We start from the raw sequence: 18,389 nt of genomic DNA, 5'->3' as shown, positions 1-18,389 counted from the left end.
ATGACTAGAATGTTTTCTGGGAAGGCTTTTATAAATCATTCCAGGACTAAAACCATTAAAATCTGCTATTTGGTATTGTGATTCATGTTATTGTTTGTGTTAAATGTTACACAGTGTACGAGAGCGTTGTCTAGAAGAACAAAAGAGACGGAGGCAACGAGCAACAAAGAAAATCAGTACCTTTATTGGTACTTTTATACTTTGTTTTGCACCTTATGTAATTACAAGGTAAGTTCAAACCTACCTACTGAAATTCCATATGCACTAACTCAGAAAAGTTAGATCAATGAATCAGAAAACAGAATATTAATCCACAAGTCTCCTACTCTCTTCAAAATTTTTGTTAAACATTTCCACTATTATGACAGAGGTTGCATTTACTGTACTAATGGTATTGTACATATTTTATAGTTCTTATTCTGACCAATTCTCAGTCAGGCATCAGGCCAGACTTTGATCTCAAAGTCCAAATAGACCAGGATTCTTATCTCATACACATCAGAGTTCATCAGGAGTAACTCCATGGAAGTCAGAGGGTCAGATGGGTCTGCTGTCCTTATTAATACTTAGTTCACTTCACAAATTGTTCCACTGATTTCAGTGGGACACCTTACAGAGTAAGGTACTACACAGCCTGAGTAAAGCTATGAGAATCTGGTCAAGTGAGATCAGAATCTGGCTGACAGACTTAAATAGGAATTTTGTCTGACTGGATAGAACTCTTAGTCATAAACAGAATATCAAAGCTTTCGTGGCTCAGAGCTAAAACAAAAATTCTTGTGATTTATGATCAGATGCCATTTTCCATCTGCTATCTTATCTTTGAAAATAGTCCTATAGGAAGCACAAAATTAATCCTATGAGTTAAAAAATGTTAAAGCATGTAGCCCAGATAAACATTCTGAAGTTACATATATTGGAAAGGAATGTACAACTTGCATTCTTTATTAAAGGACTCCAGAAAAATTCTGGTGCAGAACTGGAGAAGGAAATATTTTCTTGAATATTACTTAATGCTGTTCCAGTGAAAATAAATTATTGGAAAGTCAGACCCAACATATGTGGGCACAACTTAAAAGGTTAAGTTAATTTTTTGGCATATTTATGATATTTGGTATATTTAAAAAAAAAAGGGCTTAAAATCTCTTGCCAGAACTGGAGGCTTGAGTGTCATTCATGATGTTATGCCCATGACAATCATGACCATTAAATGCATGGTGTTTATTTGTGACAGAATGTGACTGTATTTATTGATAAATTCCACTTAATAACAGTAATAAGATCTTCTAGGTAACACATTCTGACACTTTTTAGATTATTACAACCACTTAGTCTTCAGTCTCATGCTTTACAATGTCAGCGCTAGAGTATTTGTCTGATTTCAAGAGGCTAACTTCATTTTACACTAAAGCTTTGCACTTAAGGACGAATGGTGATTTTTAAGGTTCTTCTCCATAGTGGCTTATGGCTCAGTCTTGCAAGGTGCTGAGCAGTCTGTCCTAAATCCAGCAAAGCACATTAGGTACATGCTTAACTTTAAGCATGTGAGTAATCCTGTTGAAGTCAATGGGTCTATTGAGTGCTCAAAGTGAGGCAGATATCCAAGTGTTTTCCTGGATTGGGAACAAAGTTCTCAACACTTGTCAGGCTTGAGCGCCTAGTCATTTTTCTAAGCAAAGAGTGAATATAAGGTATGCAGGGAAAGAGAAAGTTAATCACTCAGGCCCTCTTTCATCAATCTGTTCCTAATTCAGCAAATCAGTTAACCACATGCTTCAATTACATATGTGCTTACCTGCTATGCTGTGTAGGGATGGAGCATGTGGGTTAATGCATTGCTGAATTGAGGCCACAAAACTGTAAATCATGAGGCGTGATGATTAATCTGGGTTTAGAATAAGGTGATCTCAAAGTAACTTTTTGGTTTAGCCAGGTAAAAGCTTATCTAACTGGGGTTAAAAACCAGCACTTTCAGTGATTCAAACAAGTACTGGAGGCACCTGTTTGTTTTTAGCTCTGAAGTAGAAACATGTGATTAAATCCTTATTAAGAATAAGCCCCTTTAATTTATAACAAACCTTGTTAGCTCCAGTCACTGACATGTACCCATACTCCTTATTTCTGAATGACTTTGGTCCGTATTTTTAGAGTTACTAATGTAATAATATGATAGCTGTACCTTTCTAATTTATATGCTAATATACTTTGATTTGCAGTAATGCTGCTAGTTTATGCTTCCGTTCCATATATCTTTATATTTAGACATCTAGCTGTACCATCCTCTATCTCTTTCCTCACTGAACCCAGTTATACCTTTTGGCCATCAACATCCCGTGGCAATGAGCTCCACAGTTTAATTTGCCATTGTGTGGAAAAAGTACTTCCCCTTGTTTATATTAAACCTGATGCCCATTAAAATAAAATTAGTGAGAAAACATTCTCACACATCCCTTTATTTTCTGTATGTAGCTTTTAAATAGGAAAATAAAAATATTTTTATTTCAATTTTTTTGGCACCTATTGCAGACTCTAGGCCCTTCATATTATTACATAATATTCAACATTTACTCATGTGAGTAAATTCTGTGTCCATACTCAGGCCCCAAATTAATGAATTATCCCACAATATCAGCAAAAACTAGCCCTAACAAATGAATTCTCAAATTTTAAACAAAAAAGGTAAGAATTCGCTTATGTCATCATGAAACATTTGACAAACAAACAATGCCACATTTTTCAGACCTGCTTATCTGATCTTTGCACACAAAATCCTGTTTGTACAAATGAGTAGTTGGGTACAGAATTCCCATGAGGGGTTCCCACTTGCTAGTTTGTGCATATAAGTACGTGATTTTTATAACCAATTTTGGGTGGCCAGTTTTGAAAAAAATAGCCTTCTAGTCTCAGTTAAAAGCCTTAGTTGATGTGAAGTGGAGATATGACAATGGCTTCTGGGGCTCACAGGTCAGGTTATAGGAATTCACATGTCACTCTGATTCCTTGCAGAATATGGCAGGTCATGATACATGCACACAGTGAAGAAGCAAGACTGACTATTAATAAGACTGCTCACAATCACTGAGAAGCAGTCATTTTCATGCTTTTGGAGGTTATCCAGTGCAGTGGCTATTAAAACAGCACTTTATCAAAAGGAGGTCATCATGCTAACAGAAAAGGAGGACTTGTGGCACCTTAGAGACTAACCAATTTATTTGAGCATGAGCTTTCGTGAGCTACAGCTCACTTCATCGGATGCATTAAGTGAGCTGTAGCTCACGAAAGCTCATGCTCAAATAAATTGGTTAGTCTCTAAGGTGCCACAAGTCCTCCTTTTCTTTTTGCGAATACAGACTAATATGGCTGTTACTCTGAAACCTATCATGTTAACAGACCCCCATTTTACCAAACAATAAGGTGAAGAGCTGTGTGCCCAGAGCTGCTTTACAACAATTAACACAGAAATCAACATGTAGCACCAAAACTCTCTGATAAAGCCTTGAAAATAAAGATCTCAGCAGTACAATATATTTAATCAGAAACTATTCAGGTCAAATTCTGATGTCAATGGGCGTTGTGTGCAAATATCTTGAGGGCAGAAATTGGCCCTTTAGTACTTCGATGTATACTAAAACAATAAGAATTCAGGCTAAATGGAGGTAATACACTGGAGAAAGTCTTAACCAAATTTCTGGAAAATGAATGGATTTGTTCTGATATGATCATCTAAGACCCAGAAAATGTCTGTTTTGTCTCACTGTTTAATGATAAAATGTTTGAGACTATCTGTTCTATACTGTGTTTTTCCTATTACTGTTCTCAAATTACAGCACTGAAAAACAAGTATGTTGGAACTACATCACTGTCTAAGCTTCTTTAGTGTGTTTGCAGTAAAAGCTTTCACTACAACAAATGTTTAGACACAGAGGCATGCACTGACTTGACTTTAATACAAAGGGGTTTCATTAGAGTGCCTAAGAGATTAATGTCTTAATTCTCAAACTAAACAAACATTCGCTCCTGTTTACTGGATGTGAAGTTAAAAGGTTTATTATCTACATGACATCCTTTCTAATAATTATAAAATTCTAAAATATTAACAAAATATTACAAGAAATACAGCTTTACAGCATTAAGGCATTTGAAATTATGTAGATGATGCTGTGGAATTTAATTTACAGATGGCACTAAAATATTAATGCTACTTCACTGAAAATGTCACTTTGGGGCTCTAATGTGTCATGAAAATTGAAACTGGATGCATAGAATGTCCCTCATCAATAGGAAACAAAATCTTCCTTCAAAGATGATGACAAATACAATATGCCTTGAATATCCATCATGGAATTATCTGTGCATTGTCCAACATTCAGCATTGGGCTCTGTGTACATTTCTATGCCTGGGATTTTATTACATATGTTAAATCTGTAATAAAACCACAGGCATAGAAATATATATATGTATAGTTGTCAAAAATAATGTGCTATGTATTATGCAAATTGTAAGTTTCAAGGACACTTAAATATAATTTAATAAACTACTAAAAATTCTGTTGATAAAAGTGAGGGATTTCTAATAGGACTCAATCATTGAAGGAAAAAAAACAGAGAATCTTGGATTGCTTCCTCCAGCTGTCTACTTGATGTGCATTTAGGGAAGATTGATTATAATTCATGGAATTGATTGACACAGGGTCAACCACAAAGTTCACATCTTGGTTATTGAAGGCATCCGCTGAATTTAATGAAGTTCCATCAAACTCTATCAGAATATGAAATGTCTTACCCAGTAAAGTGTTCTGTAGTTACCAGAGTTTGAATGATTCATTCTTCTCCTATATGATCTCTTGACTTCTGTCCACATTTTAGTGCACTTCCTTTGTCTGAGAAAGAAGTATACAGCCTGTTACCAAACAATTTTAGAATGGCTATATGAAGAAAAGATTAGAGAACCTGAACAGAATTTTGTTAATGGGAATCTTCAACATGAAGGGGTCCTGGTTATGTGTGATGGAAAAAAAAACCCATTTGAAACCTGACAGTTATGCAATAGCCAATATGCAATTATTTGAAAGGGAAACTAATCTACAGCACAGCACTTTTTGGTTTAAACTCAATAGCCAAACATTGTCTTCACTTGCTGTCCATGGACAATGATTCCATTTAATTTAATTTAATTTAAGTCTTAGTTCATATACATCTAAACATTCATGGTATTGGCAACAGGTGACAGTAACAGCTCACAGAGTGCAAGTAATTACACTGTGCAATGCGCAGACATTGAAGGCATGTTTGTCAACTGAATTTAAAATGAAAAGTCCCCCTGTGGTTTATGAAAGGTTTATCATCATGATATTGACTGGGAAACTATGAGAGCAAAAGTGGTTTTCACAGCAAATAAAAAATATGAAAACTGGCATGTTGGAGAGTACAGCTATATGATTTTGGGAACATTTCACTTGAATTCAAGATGACCTGCTATGGTTACCTGAATTTCTATCATGGGGTCCACCTTTCTGCTGTGTCACTCCTTCATTCCCTTTCTTTCACTGTTCCTGCCACATCTAAGATCACACTAAGAAACTTTACCATTTATATAAACAAACACCCCCCCCATACAAAATACTATTTAAATGCTAGTGTAAAAGACATAGAACTATCTTCATTTATATCTACATTACAGTAATGTCTACAGGCCCCAACTGAGATCGTGGCTCCATTATACAGCCTCAAAATGACTTTGACAAATTGGAGAATTGGTCTGAAATCAACAGATGAAATTCAATAAAGACAAATGCAAAGTACTGTACTTAGGAAAGAAAAGTCAAATACACAACTCCAAAATGGGAGATATCTGGCTAGATGCTAGCACTTCCAAAAAGGATCTAGGGGGTATAGTGGAAAGTAAATTGAATATGAGTCAACAATGTGATGCAGTTGCGAAAAAAGCTACTATTCTCGGATGTATTAGCAGGAATGTCACATGTAAGACATAGAAGGTAATTGCCCTGCTCTACTTGGCACTGCAAGGCCTCAGGTGAAGAACTAGTTTCAATTCTGAGCACCAGTCTTTTGTAAAGGTGTGGATAAATTGGAGAGAATTCAGAGGAGAGCAACAAACATGAAAAAAGGTTTAGAAAACCTGACCTATGAGTAAAAGTTAAAAAACCTGGGCAAGTTTAGCACTGTGGAAAGAAGACTGAGAGGGGACCAGATAACAGTCTTCAAATACATTAAGGGCTGTTATAAAGAGGCCAATGGTCAGTTGTTCTCCATGTCCACTGGAGGTAGGAGAAGTAGTAATGGGCTTAGTCTACAGCAAGGAAGGTTTAGGTTAGATATTAGAAAAATCTTTCTATAAGGGTCATTAAGCTCTGTTAGGTTTGCAGTTAGGCTTCCTAGGGACATTGTGGAATCCCTTTCATTGGAGGTTTTTAAGAACAGGTTGAACGGTTGTCAGGGATAGTCTAGGTATGCTCGGTCCTGCCTAAGCACAGAGGTGACCTCTCAATGTCCCTTCAAGCCCCACATTTCTATGATTCTGAGCTAGGTGCTGTACAAACAAATAGGGCTTGTCGACACTTACAGCATTGCAATGGTGCCTCTGTCTTGCTTAGTGAAGACGCCTACCTGGAGCTTCTCCCAACGGCATAGGTACTCCTCCTCCCTGAGAGGAGGTAGCTATGCCAATGGGAGAAGCTCTCCCATCAGCACAGCACTGTCTACAGCAGGGATTAGGTCACTATAATTACATCGCTCTGGGGTGTGGATTTTGTAGTGTAGACCAGGGCATAGTAAGAGACAGCTCCTGAGCCAAAGAGTTTACAATGTAAGTAGACAGGACAAACAAAGGGTGGGAAGGGAAAGAGAAACACAGAGAGGTGACGTGACTTGCCCAAGGCTCGTTGCGGAGCAAGTTAAGGAACCGAGGTCTCCTCAGTCCCAGTGCAGTGCTGTAAACTTTGGCCCATGCCACTTCTCAATTCTCCTTCAAAAAGCATGATTCAGGGAGGAATTAAGCAAAAGACTAATAAATCAAGGGAGAAGACATACACATTTGTAAGATGATTGAGTCAGACAAAGCTACTTTTAATATTGCTTCATAAACTGCGCCTCAGTCACGCTCTCTGAAACGGTACTGACATTTTTTCCCCTGCAGGAACACTAGCAATAAACCCATTTGCTGTACATGTTCAGGGGCACCTGCTGCTGAAAACTTTCAGCAAAGATTTAATTTCCCAGTACAAATCAGGGCATTTTATTCTCACATAGCAGGACATGCATCTTTTGAAACACTGTTCTGGAAAAATCAATTGTTTTTCAACAATTTTGGACACATATTGAGCAGAACGGCCCTTCAGTGCTTCTCAAAGACATTGCAAGAGAAAAGCTTGCACTATAGTCAATATTGTCTTTGTCACATTGCCTGAAATATCACAAAATGAAGTATCTGTATTTGAATCAGCACAAACTGAAGTAACTTAGCTGAGAAATTCTTTTTTCCTGCTGCTTTGAAAAATTCACATTGCTATATTGCAAATGTGTATTTTTTTCCATTAAATGACTATTTAGTAATTCAGAACATCTCTCTAATATTAGCCTCCAGATGATCTCTCAGTGATGAATTTTCCTACATTGCCCCCTTTTCTTAGAGACAGATCAAATGTTGAATGAAGACAATTGGAATCTTTCCATTAGATTTAATAGAAATTGGATGGGTCATCGATTATTTTAGAGCCAGATAGATAACACTCATGATACTTGCTACCATCTAGGGTCATTAGCCAGGCTGCTCAAGAGTTGCTCCAGAAGAACAGGAAGAGATATATGGTTCCTCTGTGACAACAGGAAGATTTCCAAAATGTCTAATATACAAAAGTTATCAAGAACATTACAGGAACTACCATCCTTCAAGATTTAGGATACATCTACACTGCAAAAACAAACCCTGCAGCAGCAAGTTTCAGAGCCTGGGTCAACTGACTCAGGTTCATGAGGCTTGCACTACAGAACTAAATATAGCAGGGTAAACGTTCCCACTCGGGCTGGAGCCTAGGTCCTGACACCCATCGAGCGGGGAGGGTCTCAGAGTCTGGGCTTCAGCCTGAGCAGGAACCTATACACTGATATTTTTAGACCCATAGTTCAAGCCCCAGTTAGTTTAGCTGGGCTCAGATTCACTGCAGTAGTTCTTTGTGTTTGGGGGTAGGTTGTTTTTGTTTTGCAGTGTAGACGTATGGCTAGTATTCTACACATGCAATCCATTAGCCTGAGCAATGGCACTCCTCTCGGTGTTGGACTCGAGCACACTAAAAAAGGTTTAGGACAATATTTAGAAAATTATTTTATACAATTTGGAAAATGGTTCTTGTAATAGTTGAGATTAATTTGTTGTGCACAAGTGATTGTGTGATAATAGCATGATATTTAATAGGAAATTTTCAGTGAAGACTGTATTCATTTAATTAATTAATTTGTGACTAAGCAAAACCAATAATAAACATGAACCTGATGATACACCACTATTCAAAATAATTTCTGAAAAAAAGTCAAGTGTAAATTCATGCTTTTCTTTACTAGACCAAGACCTTATAGGGATAAGCATCCCAGTAGAGATCAAAGAAAGCATTACACCTTCTCAGGATGGGCATACAGATAGGATATGGCCTAGCAAGTCAAAGAATAATTGTTGAATATCTGGTATGTATCGTAAGACTTGTGTGAGGTCCCTAAATCCTCAGTCTGAGACCCACGCTGAATGGGACCTGCTCTAAATCAACCTTCTTTGTTTTCTTTTTGCTTTGTTACCAGATGGGAGAGCTCATACAAGTAAAGTCATGTTCATATCAATATTTCCAAAAATCAAGCTTGAACAGTAAACATAGCCTTGCTCCAAGTGGATGCAACTGCATTGAAGCCAGTGGAATGCATTTACTTACAGCTGGCTGTATGTGGCCCAATATAGTGAACATATCTGCTCAGGTCAGATCCAGAGATGATTCCTCAGGATTTCAGACTACACTAAATGCAGGCTTATCCGAGAAAGGACTGAGTAAAACATGAGAATTTGGCCTCTGCATTTAGTTTAAAGATCTTGGGGAGGTGGGCTCATACTTTTTTCCGTTCTTGATGCTATCATTCAGTAACTTCAAGATCCCAAGAAGGCAGCTATATATGGTTTGTGTGTAGAATGTGGTTTTCACAATAAAGAACCACCACATAAAAACCAGTACAACTGGTACTTGGTCTGTGTGGGTTTGTTTTGTTGTGCACAGAACTGGTCCATCCAGTTATAGTCCTCTGATAACCTGCACACGAAGGTAGGCATGTAACTTCCATTTATAATAAAGGCAGCTGTATGTAGAATCAATGGACTATGTTGAAATTGTAGTCCCTTGCTCTGTTAAGAACTGAACAATACAAAGAAAATTCCCCTCCCTGATCCAACTTGTGTACCACTAGCAGTTTGCTCTGTTTCCATCTGTACTGTTATGTCTCTCTCTCAGTAACACTTTTCCCTGTTTCTTGGCAGACTGGTAGAATTATCATCTGTAGTCCCCATCAGTTCTCACTGGGGAGTCATTTCCAAGTGCTTGGCTTACAGCAAAGCTGTTTCAGACCCTTTTGTGTACTCTTTATTACGACACCAGTACAAGAAGACATGGAAGGACATAATAAACAAGATTCTTAAAAGAAGCTCCATAAATTCCTCAGCTCTCACAAGCGAATCGCACAATCAGAATATATTGCAAATGACTGAATGAGGAAGCTGGCACAGAATCTCCACGAAAGATGGAAGAATACAAGGGGGTTGTGGGGGAGTAACATGTAGCTATCATTAACTAGCAATGGTCATGAACGTTATTCACTGAAGCTCACAGTCTAACTTGCACCTCATCAGCAGCCCATGTAACAACTTTCAGAGTGAAGCTGGCTGCTTCACATGTCCTTCTTTTGACATGAAGTGTTGTAATTGATACCTGAACCTGCCGGCTCTCCAAACACAAATATCCCATCGACTTCAATGCAGGGTGATGCATCCATAATGGGTCAAACCCTATCCTTATCTGAGGGAGCCATAGAAGTGGCAGGAGCAAAACGCTGCAGGGTCCATTTTAAAATGACTCTAAAAAGCTGCAGTGTGCATCCCTGGCTTGCACATGTTGCTGGCTCTATATGATGCTCCACCCGATCCCCCTTGCTAGAACTAGAGAATGATGCTAACCTGGCTGCTTGAGTAGGTCCCTATTGAAAATCTTGTTAAAGCTTAATAGAAAATTATCTGTCTGTTTACCTATATACTTATATGGCCCCTTTGCTGTAGTATCTGAGGTCCTTTTTCTATATGCTTTTTTGAACTATCCTGTAGAACTGAATAGAGAATGATGTCTTCTATAGAGAGCTAGAGGATGGCTCAGTTAAGGCCATCTTTCCTTATTAAATCCTGTAGGTTCTCAGAGTAATTTCTATAGAACCTTCTTGGTTTCCTTCCCAAGAAATTCTAGAGGACTTTTCCAAAGGGTATACAGGGATAAGAGGTCAGGGTACTTATGTCCCTTTCCCCCAACTCCCTTTCCTACGTGTCTGAACTGTATAGGGATAGGGAAGGATTTTACCCAATGACTGCAGGACTGGACTCATTTCCCAGAAAGTTTTTAGAGTGTCTAATTATTTTCTTCACTGAAACTTTATTAATCATGAAAAGCTTTAAATTGTTATGGTTTTGATGGTTAGTTGTTTTTGGGGAGAAGTAGGAGGTGGTTTGAAGTAGAGATAGGCCCAAAGCTGAAATGGATTTGGCCAAAAATCATGGATCCAAATTCTCCTAAATTTGTGGTCCAAACTCTGGATCAAGATTTGAACTTCCCAAATTTCTGGGTATTAGATTTAGCCCCTTATAGAGCTGGATTCAATCTGCAGACTTCAGTCTGAACCCAGATTTGAAGCTAATCCCATTTCTCTTTTAGAGGTATGGTTTCTTCTCAGTCTTTTATTAAAGAACAGCTCTGTCATTAAAAATCACTGCATTTTCAATTCAGTCAGCTGTTAATGCAGATATACAAACTGGCAAAACATTCAGACAAAATTAAGACAATCCTGTGTACAATATTTCTATGGGGACTTCATTCTGTATGTTACATTTGGTTCAGTACTTAGCATAAGAATCTTAGAATTCAGGGCAACACAATTCTGTTTTCTTAGTATTATTCAGTTGACTTTATCCTTTAATTATAACAGTCAGTAGATGACTTCATAATTAAATGACACATACATATCTGACCCTGAAACCATCATCCAGCCATTCATTCAGAATTATATTCATTGATCATTTTGAATCTTATCAGCTTATCAGCAATTGTCCTTTTGATTCAACGAAAATCAAGGTGGCATAAGATTATTTCTGTACATTCCAAATGTTTTGCCAGTTAACTGACGTGTAAAAAACAAAAATGAGAACAATAATCAATCAATCCTCATTTTTGTTGCTGTAATTTTAAAGTTAATTGGTAGCACATGATGTCCTCATTATGATACAAGATTAATTTTAAGTCAAGCACAGTTGGTTTCAAAAACCTAACATGGTATATATGTTTGTTAAATATATCAACAAGATTTTTATAAACTCACTCTTTGTGCCAGTAACCAAAGTGTTTTGATATTGAGATAATGCTTCTTGGTGGATTGTAGTCAATTTTTCTGATAAAGAGACAAAATTCTGCCTCAGATCTGCACACTTATCGCCAGAAAGTGATTTACATTCCAGGAACTTAATAGAAAGGCATAATTACGTCACAACAAAAATTAATTGTCAAGGAATAGATTTGGATAGTCTGCTCCACAAAACCAGCTGACTGTTTTGGTGATGGTATGACTGCAGATTTGTGCCCAGAGTACACCTGGAATTGAATGAATATAGTGAGATACCTTCATTCATATGATTGACGTCTCTCTACAATTGGCATCTTCCAATAAGGGTTGAAGTCCTTGATGAGATTGAAATTGTTTTGCTCTGTTCCTATTCTGCAGATAAATATGAAACTGAGGGCCATATTGAGCTGATGAAGCCCTCTGCACTGGAGGGCTCAAATTCATTCTTGGAGTAAGGTAGGCAATGGTACTGCTCTCCCTTATATTTCTGCTATGTGAGGGGAACTTTATTCCTATCTGTGGGCTCCATTAGCAGAGGCTCATAGGCTAAATAAAGGTATTGTCCCAGGTGGTATGGCCATGCACATTTACCAAGCAGCTTTGTCCACTTTTTGGAAACACTGGTCCCTTACAGCTGTCCCACCCAGACAAGGGAGGTTGTAGCTGCTCTCTTCAACCTCCTGCACCTTGGGAGAATGTCTATTGTTGAGGCTTTAGCAAAAGCCTGATCCAAAGCCCATTGAAGTCAATGGGAATCTTTTCACTAATTCCAATTGACCTTGGATCAGGCCCCAGGTATCCATGTGGGTATTTGCCTGCATAGAACCATGGTGAATTTAGCCATTGCTCTATAAAGATCTCTCTTCTATAGTGAAGTGTACATAAACAAACATTCACATACTTTAAAAATGAAATATTAAACAAGAGAGATTGATAGCTACACTGTAAATAAATATTCTCATGTTAACTATTAATAGTAGTCAAATCAATTGTATAACTACATAAAAAGTTAGGGAATTTAAATAAATTTCCTCTGATCCAATACCCCAAGTTTAGCCCCTTCCCCCCAAATTAAATTGTCTACCTCATCTTAATAATTTGATTTATCGGGCTTAACATGATTTTCTCAGGTGCAATAAGTAGAAACATCCTGTCCAATATTTGTTTCTTAAGGACATATTTTAATGGCCTGATTGTATTTCTGACAAGAGTTGGGGAGAATGACTAACGGCTGATAGTCAGTTTAAAAATTGTAAAGGGCATAATATAGATAATTGTATGTCCCATAGTGATCACATTTGTTTAAGCAAATTGCAACTCGCTGTCTTAAGGCCTGTTCCTGTTGTCAGTCTGTGCATGGGACTGCTATTGAAGTCAATAGGAGGTTTGCATGCAGAACCACCATAGGACTGGTTAAATATTCAATACTGTCCCCATAGAGATTGACTTTTTAAAAAGAGCAATCATTCAAAAAGAGTGAGATGACTTCCAAGCCAACTTTTACTAGAACTATTAAGGTGGCTAGTAAAAGATGGAGAAGAATATAGACAGGTTTATTTCATTACAACTGTCACACTCAGTCCTTGGTTGATTCATGTGTCATCATGAGCAATAAATCTCTCCCCCTCTATGTTGTGTAGCAATTTATCTTTCTTTCATGGTGCCTTTCTTCTACAATTAACCTTATAAGAGAAGCAAATTTAATTTCCTCATACTTGCATTTTTTAAACTTGATACAGATATCTGACACATTACCATATTTCTAGCATAGGAGACAAGCTAGAGCTGTAAATGCTGGTGCTCAATAAACTGATTCAATATACAAAATAAAAGTAATATCTGAACATTTTGCTGATATTTTATAGGATGCTAGAAATATGATTCAGTGGCTCATTAAGTGCTAGATATTAAGCTGAATTCTTATAGGCAATGGGCAAAGTTTTCTAAAATATGTGCCTAAGTGATGAATGTACATGCAAGTTACTATGTGTCTATTATCACATACACTATATGAAACTTTCACTCCAGTGAGTTAGAATAATGATGGCAAATGGAATGCACAATGCTTTGTCTCTCACCATGAAGAGGAATTGCAGTCTTCCTGTCGGAAGCGCAACTGTGTATGTATGTTTTATGTACAGTTATTATTTTAAACTATTTGAATATTTTTTTTTAAAAGTGTGCATAAAATGTGCTCAGTAAACCTTGTATTGCATCTACAAAAGTTGCATAACTGCCTGTACAATATGCAGTTTGCTTTTTAAATTCACAATTCCATATTCTATATCCATTTTCCCCATGCATGTCCAATTACCGATCTTCCCATGTGCAACTCTGTGTTTTGCAGACAGAACTTGGGTGGCTATTTATGAAAATTTAGCCCAATATGCTTTTAAAAGCATGAGCTTCTTTTATGTTCATTGTCCTTTGACGGACACTTATAGCATTTAAATGGGTGTATTTGGGTTAATAATGCGAAAAAAAATAAGAGATTGATACTGACCATTCCAGTGAATAAAAAGGCCAGATCTTCAGCTGGCATAACATCATCATATTTTTATTCATTTCCATAGTGCTATGCTGATTTATATCAGGTAAGGATCTGGCCCTATTTATGATTGGTTAGATATTATTTAACCCAACCATAAAATTTCTTGTGGACAGATTTTTAAAGGTGTTTAGGTGCTGAAAGATTCAGATAGACACATAGTGGGATTTCCAGAAGTGTCTAGGCACCTAACTTCCATTCATAAGTATCTAGGTTCTTTTGAAAATCCCACTAGGTATCTATCTGCATCTTTAAGGTCTAAATACTTTAAAAAAATCTGGCCCTAAGTATGTAGGGTCTGTTTCTGGGCCCACTGAGTAAAATGAGAAAGGTTCCTCTAATTTCAGTGGTCCCGGATGAGACCTGTTATGAGAGGCTGCAGTTCCCAACTTTTTTGGAACTAGATATTCAAAAAAGTTCTCTGAAAGTGATCCTTCCTGGCAGTGCTCCCACTATCTGCAGTAGGACAGTGTCACCTTGTCTCCCTATTGAAACCTGGAAGAGGTCATTCACAACCCACTCCTCAACCCTCAAAAGATTGTCTAACAGTAAATGTAGGAGGTTCTGACCTGAATATCCATCTAATGCAGAGCACATGGAGAGGACACAGGGTCTGTAAACAGTATTGATTCAAGTCCATAGAATATTTATATAAAGGGAGTTTGGGAGGACCCAAGTGGTCCATGTTTTCAGGTGAGTTCAAGTTTCCACCAAAACTATTCTCACAGGCCAAACCAAGCCCTCTTTTGAGGATCAGAAACATTTTGGTCTTGTGAGAATCTGTTCTCCAGAGATTTTCAGACTAATTCTGTAAACCCAAGTGGCTTGGACAGTCTGATTAAACAGCCAAACGTTTATCTAAAACTTAACCTCCAAACTCTTGTTGTTCGCCTCCCACTAATTTTCTACTCAAGTTTTAAACATGACAAGCATCCAAGGTTTTGAATATCCAGTCCTATACAATTTCAACTTGCATAGTGCGTGTATTGAACACAACGTCTTGGAGGTTGTTTGCTGCCCACTCAGCACTGGAATCCTCAGCCAACATTAAATTCAGATAATCGAACAAAACTTTTTTAAAAAAGCCAGAGACTCCATCTAAGTCACCCTAACATCGCTATTACTGAGCATGTAATACAATACAAAAGCTCAAGTAAGGCCCTGATTTTTCAAATACTTCTGCATGTATTTTAATAGGGACTAGCCATGTGCTTAAGTGTTTGTAGAATCAGGGCCTACATCTTTAGCAATCTCTCCAATACTCAGACCCATAGGAGTGAGCTAAGGATAAAGTGTTAGCCTTAATTCTTTTTTAAATTACTTTTTATGGTTTATGTCAGGCCACTGATGATATTTTTAGTCCTTGTGTGTGAACTTTTTATTAAAATCTACTGCTAAAAAAAGAAAGATGTCCCTCAAGGAGATGTATAAGAGTTCACATGATAGGAAGAGCTGTTAAGGTCTGTACAAAATGTCTACTACTGGCCTCCAAAGTCATTGCTGTGTATCATGTAAATATGTATTTAGGGTTTACTTTTTCTAAATGAGGCATATTGATTTAACAAACTGCTAATGGTTGTTATGGTTTATCGTATATATCTATATTTATAATGAAGATGATTGGCTGGATAGACTAATTGCACTGTCAAGAATGTGTGTATTGAAAAGCGAATACATGGTTAGTAATATATCATGTGTACTACACCATGCATGTGCAGTAATTCTGTGTAGTAAAAATATGAAACTTTGTTTAAGAAGTGTTATCGCACATGGTTTCAATGTACCCAAAAGGCACAAGTCCACATAATTGACTAATGCTCTACAAAAGCTGTATTTGAAAAAAATTCTAATGTGGTAATTATTGTTAAATGCTGGAAAACTATCTTCCAGTTATTTGTATACCTAGAGCTTAAAAAATATCCAGTATTTTTAAAAATAATATGAATACTAGAAAACCACCAACCACTTCTTTGGTTTCAGCCCAGTCAGAATTCCTAGAGAAAAACTAAAATAGTGCTTTACAATGAAAATGCAAACACAACCCTAATAATAAGAATACTAACATAGGGCCTGATTCTGTTTACACTACAGATAGTCCCATTTACTTTAATTACTTTGCTCTTATGGATCCTGATCCAAAGCCCATTGAAGTCAATTAAAAGACTCCTGTTGCTTTCAATGGTCTTTGTATCAGGTTTTTATAGAGCTTTCTTATCTTCAGATCTCAAAGCCTTTTACAAAGTATTATTATCCTTGCTTTGCAGATGTGATAACTGAGGCCCAGAGATGTTAAACTGTGAAAGGATCCAGAGCAATGGATGGTCACTTGTTACAAAACAAAATTAAGTGACTTGCCCAAGGTTACACAGCAGATCAGTGGCAGTGTCAAAAACAGAACCCAGGTATGCTAACTCCCAACCCCAAGCTCATCCCAGTAAACCTTCTAACCAGAAAGTATGAAAATGGAGCTGCTATACTAAAGGGGGCTTCCCCAGAGGAGATATTTGAAAATTCAGTATCACAAATTGCCTTGGAAAAGAGAAATATATAACTAAAAGGTGCCTTGATTTACCTTTATTTAGATACAGGGCATTTTTCTAAATATCAGATTTTTTTCCATTATGTTTTTATTTTCTTAAGATCATTTTAGAAAACAAAATCTCATAGACTTGGCAGTCACCAGTGAATCACTTCTGAATTCTTACAGGAATGTAACATATTGCCAATGTTTCCAGATGCAGTTCAGTAAAAAAAACTTTTCCTCAGGATTAGACTTTTTGCCAAACAATCATCAACAATGATTATGGGACCAATCAGACAAACCCTTACGTAAGTCCCAGTGGGACTACTTGGATGCATAAGATTCAGCCACTTGACTAAAGGTTTGAAGGACTGGGCCTTTATGTTTCCATAAATATAAAAGATGATTATTTCCATGTCTACTGGTACCTAGCAAGTTTGATGTAAGTTAGTTCTGAAATACAGTTAACAGCTACTGTACCTGTAGAATATGTTGACTTCTTCAGCATTAAAATGTGCCATATCATTTAAATTTATATTTGGACTTCTTTAAACTCCTTTTTTTTCAATAATACTGTGTGTTTATAGGGACTATTTATGCAGAAAAATAGCTAAATAAATAAAATATTTCTAAATTTCATTGAGGAAATTTACATCACTATAAATGTCGAGCGACAAACCAGAACAAGACTGCTGTGTACATAAGAACACCAATTTCCCTGGTAGGCTAAATGATATACTCCTTTTTTTCATTTTGTCCTATTTATGTTTCAGATGTACTGAATCATTTGTGTAGACAGATTGACAGACATCCTAACTCTGTTACAATAGTACCTTGAATTAAGAAAAAAAAAAAAGATTAAAGACCAATGTAATTAACTTACTTACATATTTTTGAACAAGAGGCCCGTACTGTCTGTTCTGTTTACAATGGCTTGTGCTTTGTGAATACATATCAAATGTTGTAATATATTTTTATTATCTAGAGTTAATTGTTAATACAGAAAAATATATATGGATATTGTTACTCTGTTATACAATGTGCTTCTATTATTAAATGAACTTGTGCAAGCAATTTTTGATATAAAAGTTTACATTTAAAAAATCTGCCTCTTGCTTATTGGAAAGATGGAGATTGTTTATTTTCATGTGATTGCAATGATATTCAATGATCTCATTTTATTAACAGGTAGCTGGTGCTAAGTACACGGTGATAAGGATATACATTATGAGCACCACAGGTGTACTAATTAGGAATCAAATCCTCAATCCTGCAGTGACTTCAGTTGGTTCCCACCATGTTACAGTTGAGGAGATAAGCCGTACCTGTACCTCAGTCTATCTTTGGCCACTTGCAAGTGACCGGCCTATACCTGAAATTGTCTCAGAGTGAAGTCCAGCAATAAACCCCACTCTTGACTGGATCACCAGGTTATAACATTTCCCATTTCCCCATCTGCATTACCTCCTGCAGCTCCAACTGGGTTTGGACCTATGATTCAGAATCCTCTCTGGGAACTAGGGCAGGCTGAAGAATTCAGTAAGAGAACAGCTTGTTCAAATCAGACTATAATTTATTTATGTACACGTAGGAACATCACAAGCAGAGACAAAAGGGTTAAAAATAACAAAAATCTAAAATGCATATCATCTTATCATCCCTTGCCAGTTTAAA

General features: G+C 36.9%; 1 protein-coding gene and 1 long non-coding RNA gene across 3 annotated transcripts in view; one reads left to right on the top strand and one right to left on the bottom strand.

Annotated features, from left to right (window-relative positions):
* LOC142072829 (uncharacterized) overlaps nucleotides 1–4,872 on the bottom strand; it is a 38,257-nt gene extending 33,385 nt beyond the window's left edge. Inside the window, exon 1 of the long non-coding RNA XR_012669418.1 lies at nucleotides 4,784–4,872. This is a non-coding gene — a long non-coding RNA (uncharacterized LOC142072829). The remainder of the gene's footprint in view (nucleotides 1–4,783) is intronic.
* The window catches only part of GPR26 (G protein-coupled receptor 26), a 29,086-nt gene extending 11,305 nt beyond the window's left edge, over nucleotides 1–17,781 (top strand). The window contains exons 2-4 of one of the 2 annotated variants that reach the window (XR_007357758.2): nucleotides 115–228; nucleotides 9,530–12,102; nucleotides 16,459–17,781. Coding sequence is in view for 1 of the 2 variants with exons in the window: in XM_048858698.2 (XP_048714655.1) it covers nucleotides 115–228; nucleotides 9,530–9,761 (346 nt within the window). In the remaining variant the exon portion in view is untranslated. Of the gene's footprint in view, nucleotides 1–114; nucleotides 229–9,529 lie in introns of both variants that reach the window. The other variant, XM_048858698.2, reaches the window with a different exon arrangement.
* Nucleotides 17,782–18,389: the final 608 nt, after the last annotated feature.

This window comes from Caretta caretta, chromosome 7, assembly GCF_965140235.1.
Source record: "Caretta caretta isolate rCarCar2 chromosome 7, rCarCar1.hap1, whole genome shotgun sequence".
Classification (NCBI taxonomy): Eukaryota; Metazoa; Chordata; order Testudines; family Cheloniidae; genus Caretta; species Caretta caretta.
The sequence above is the reverse complement of the archived record's forward strand: the minus strand, read 5'-3'. Positions and strand labels throughout refer to the sequence as shown.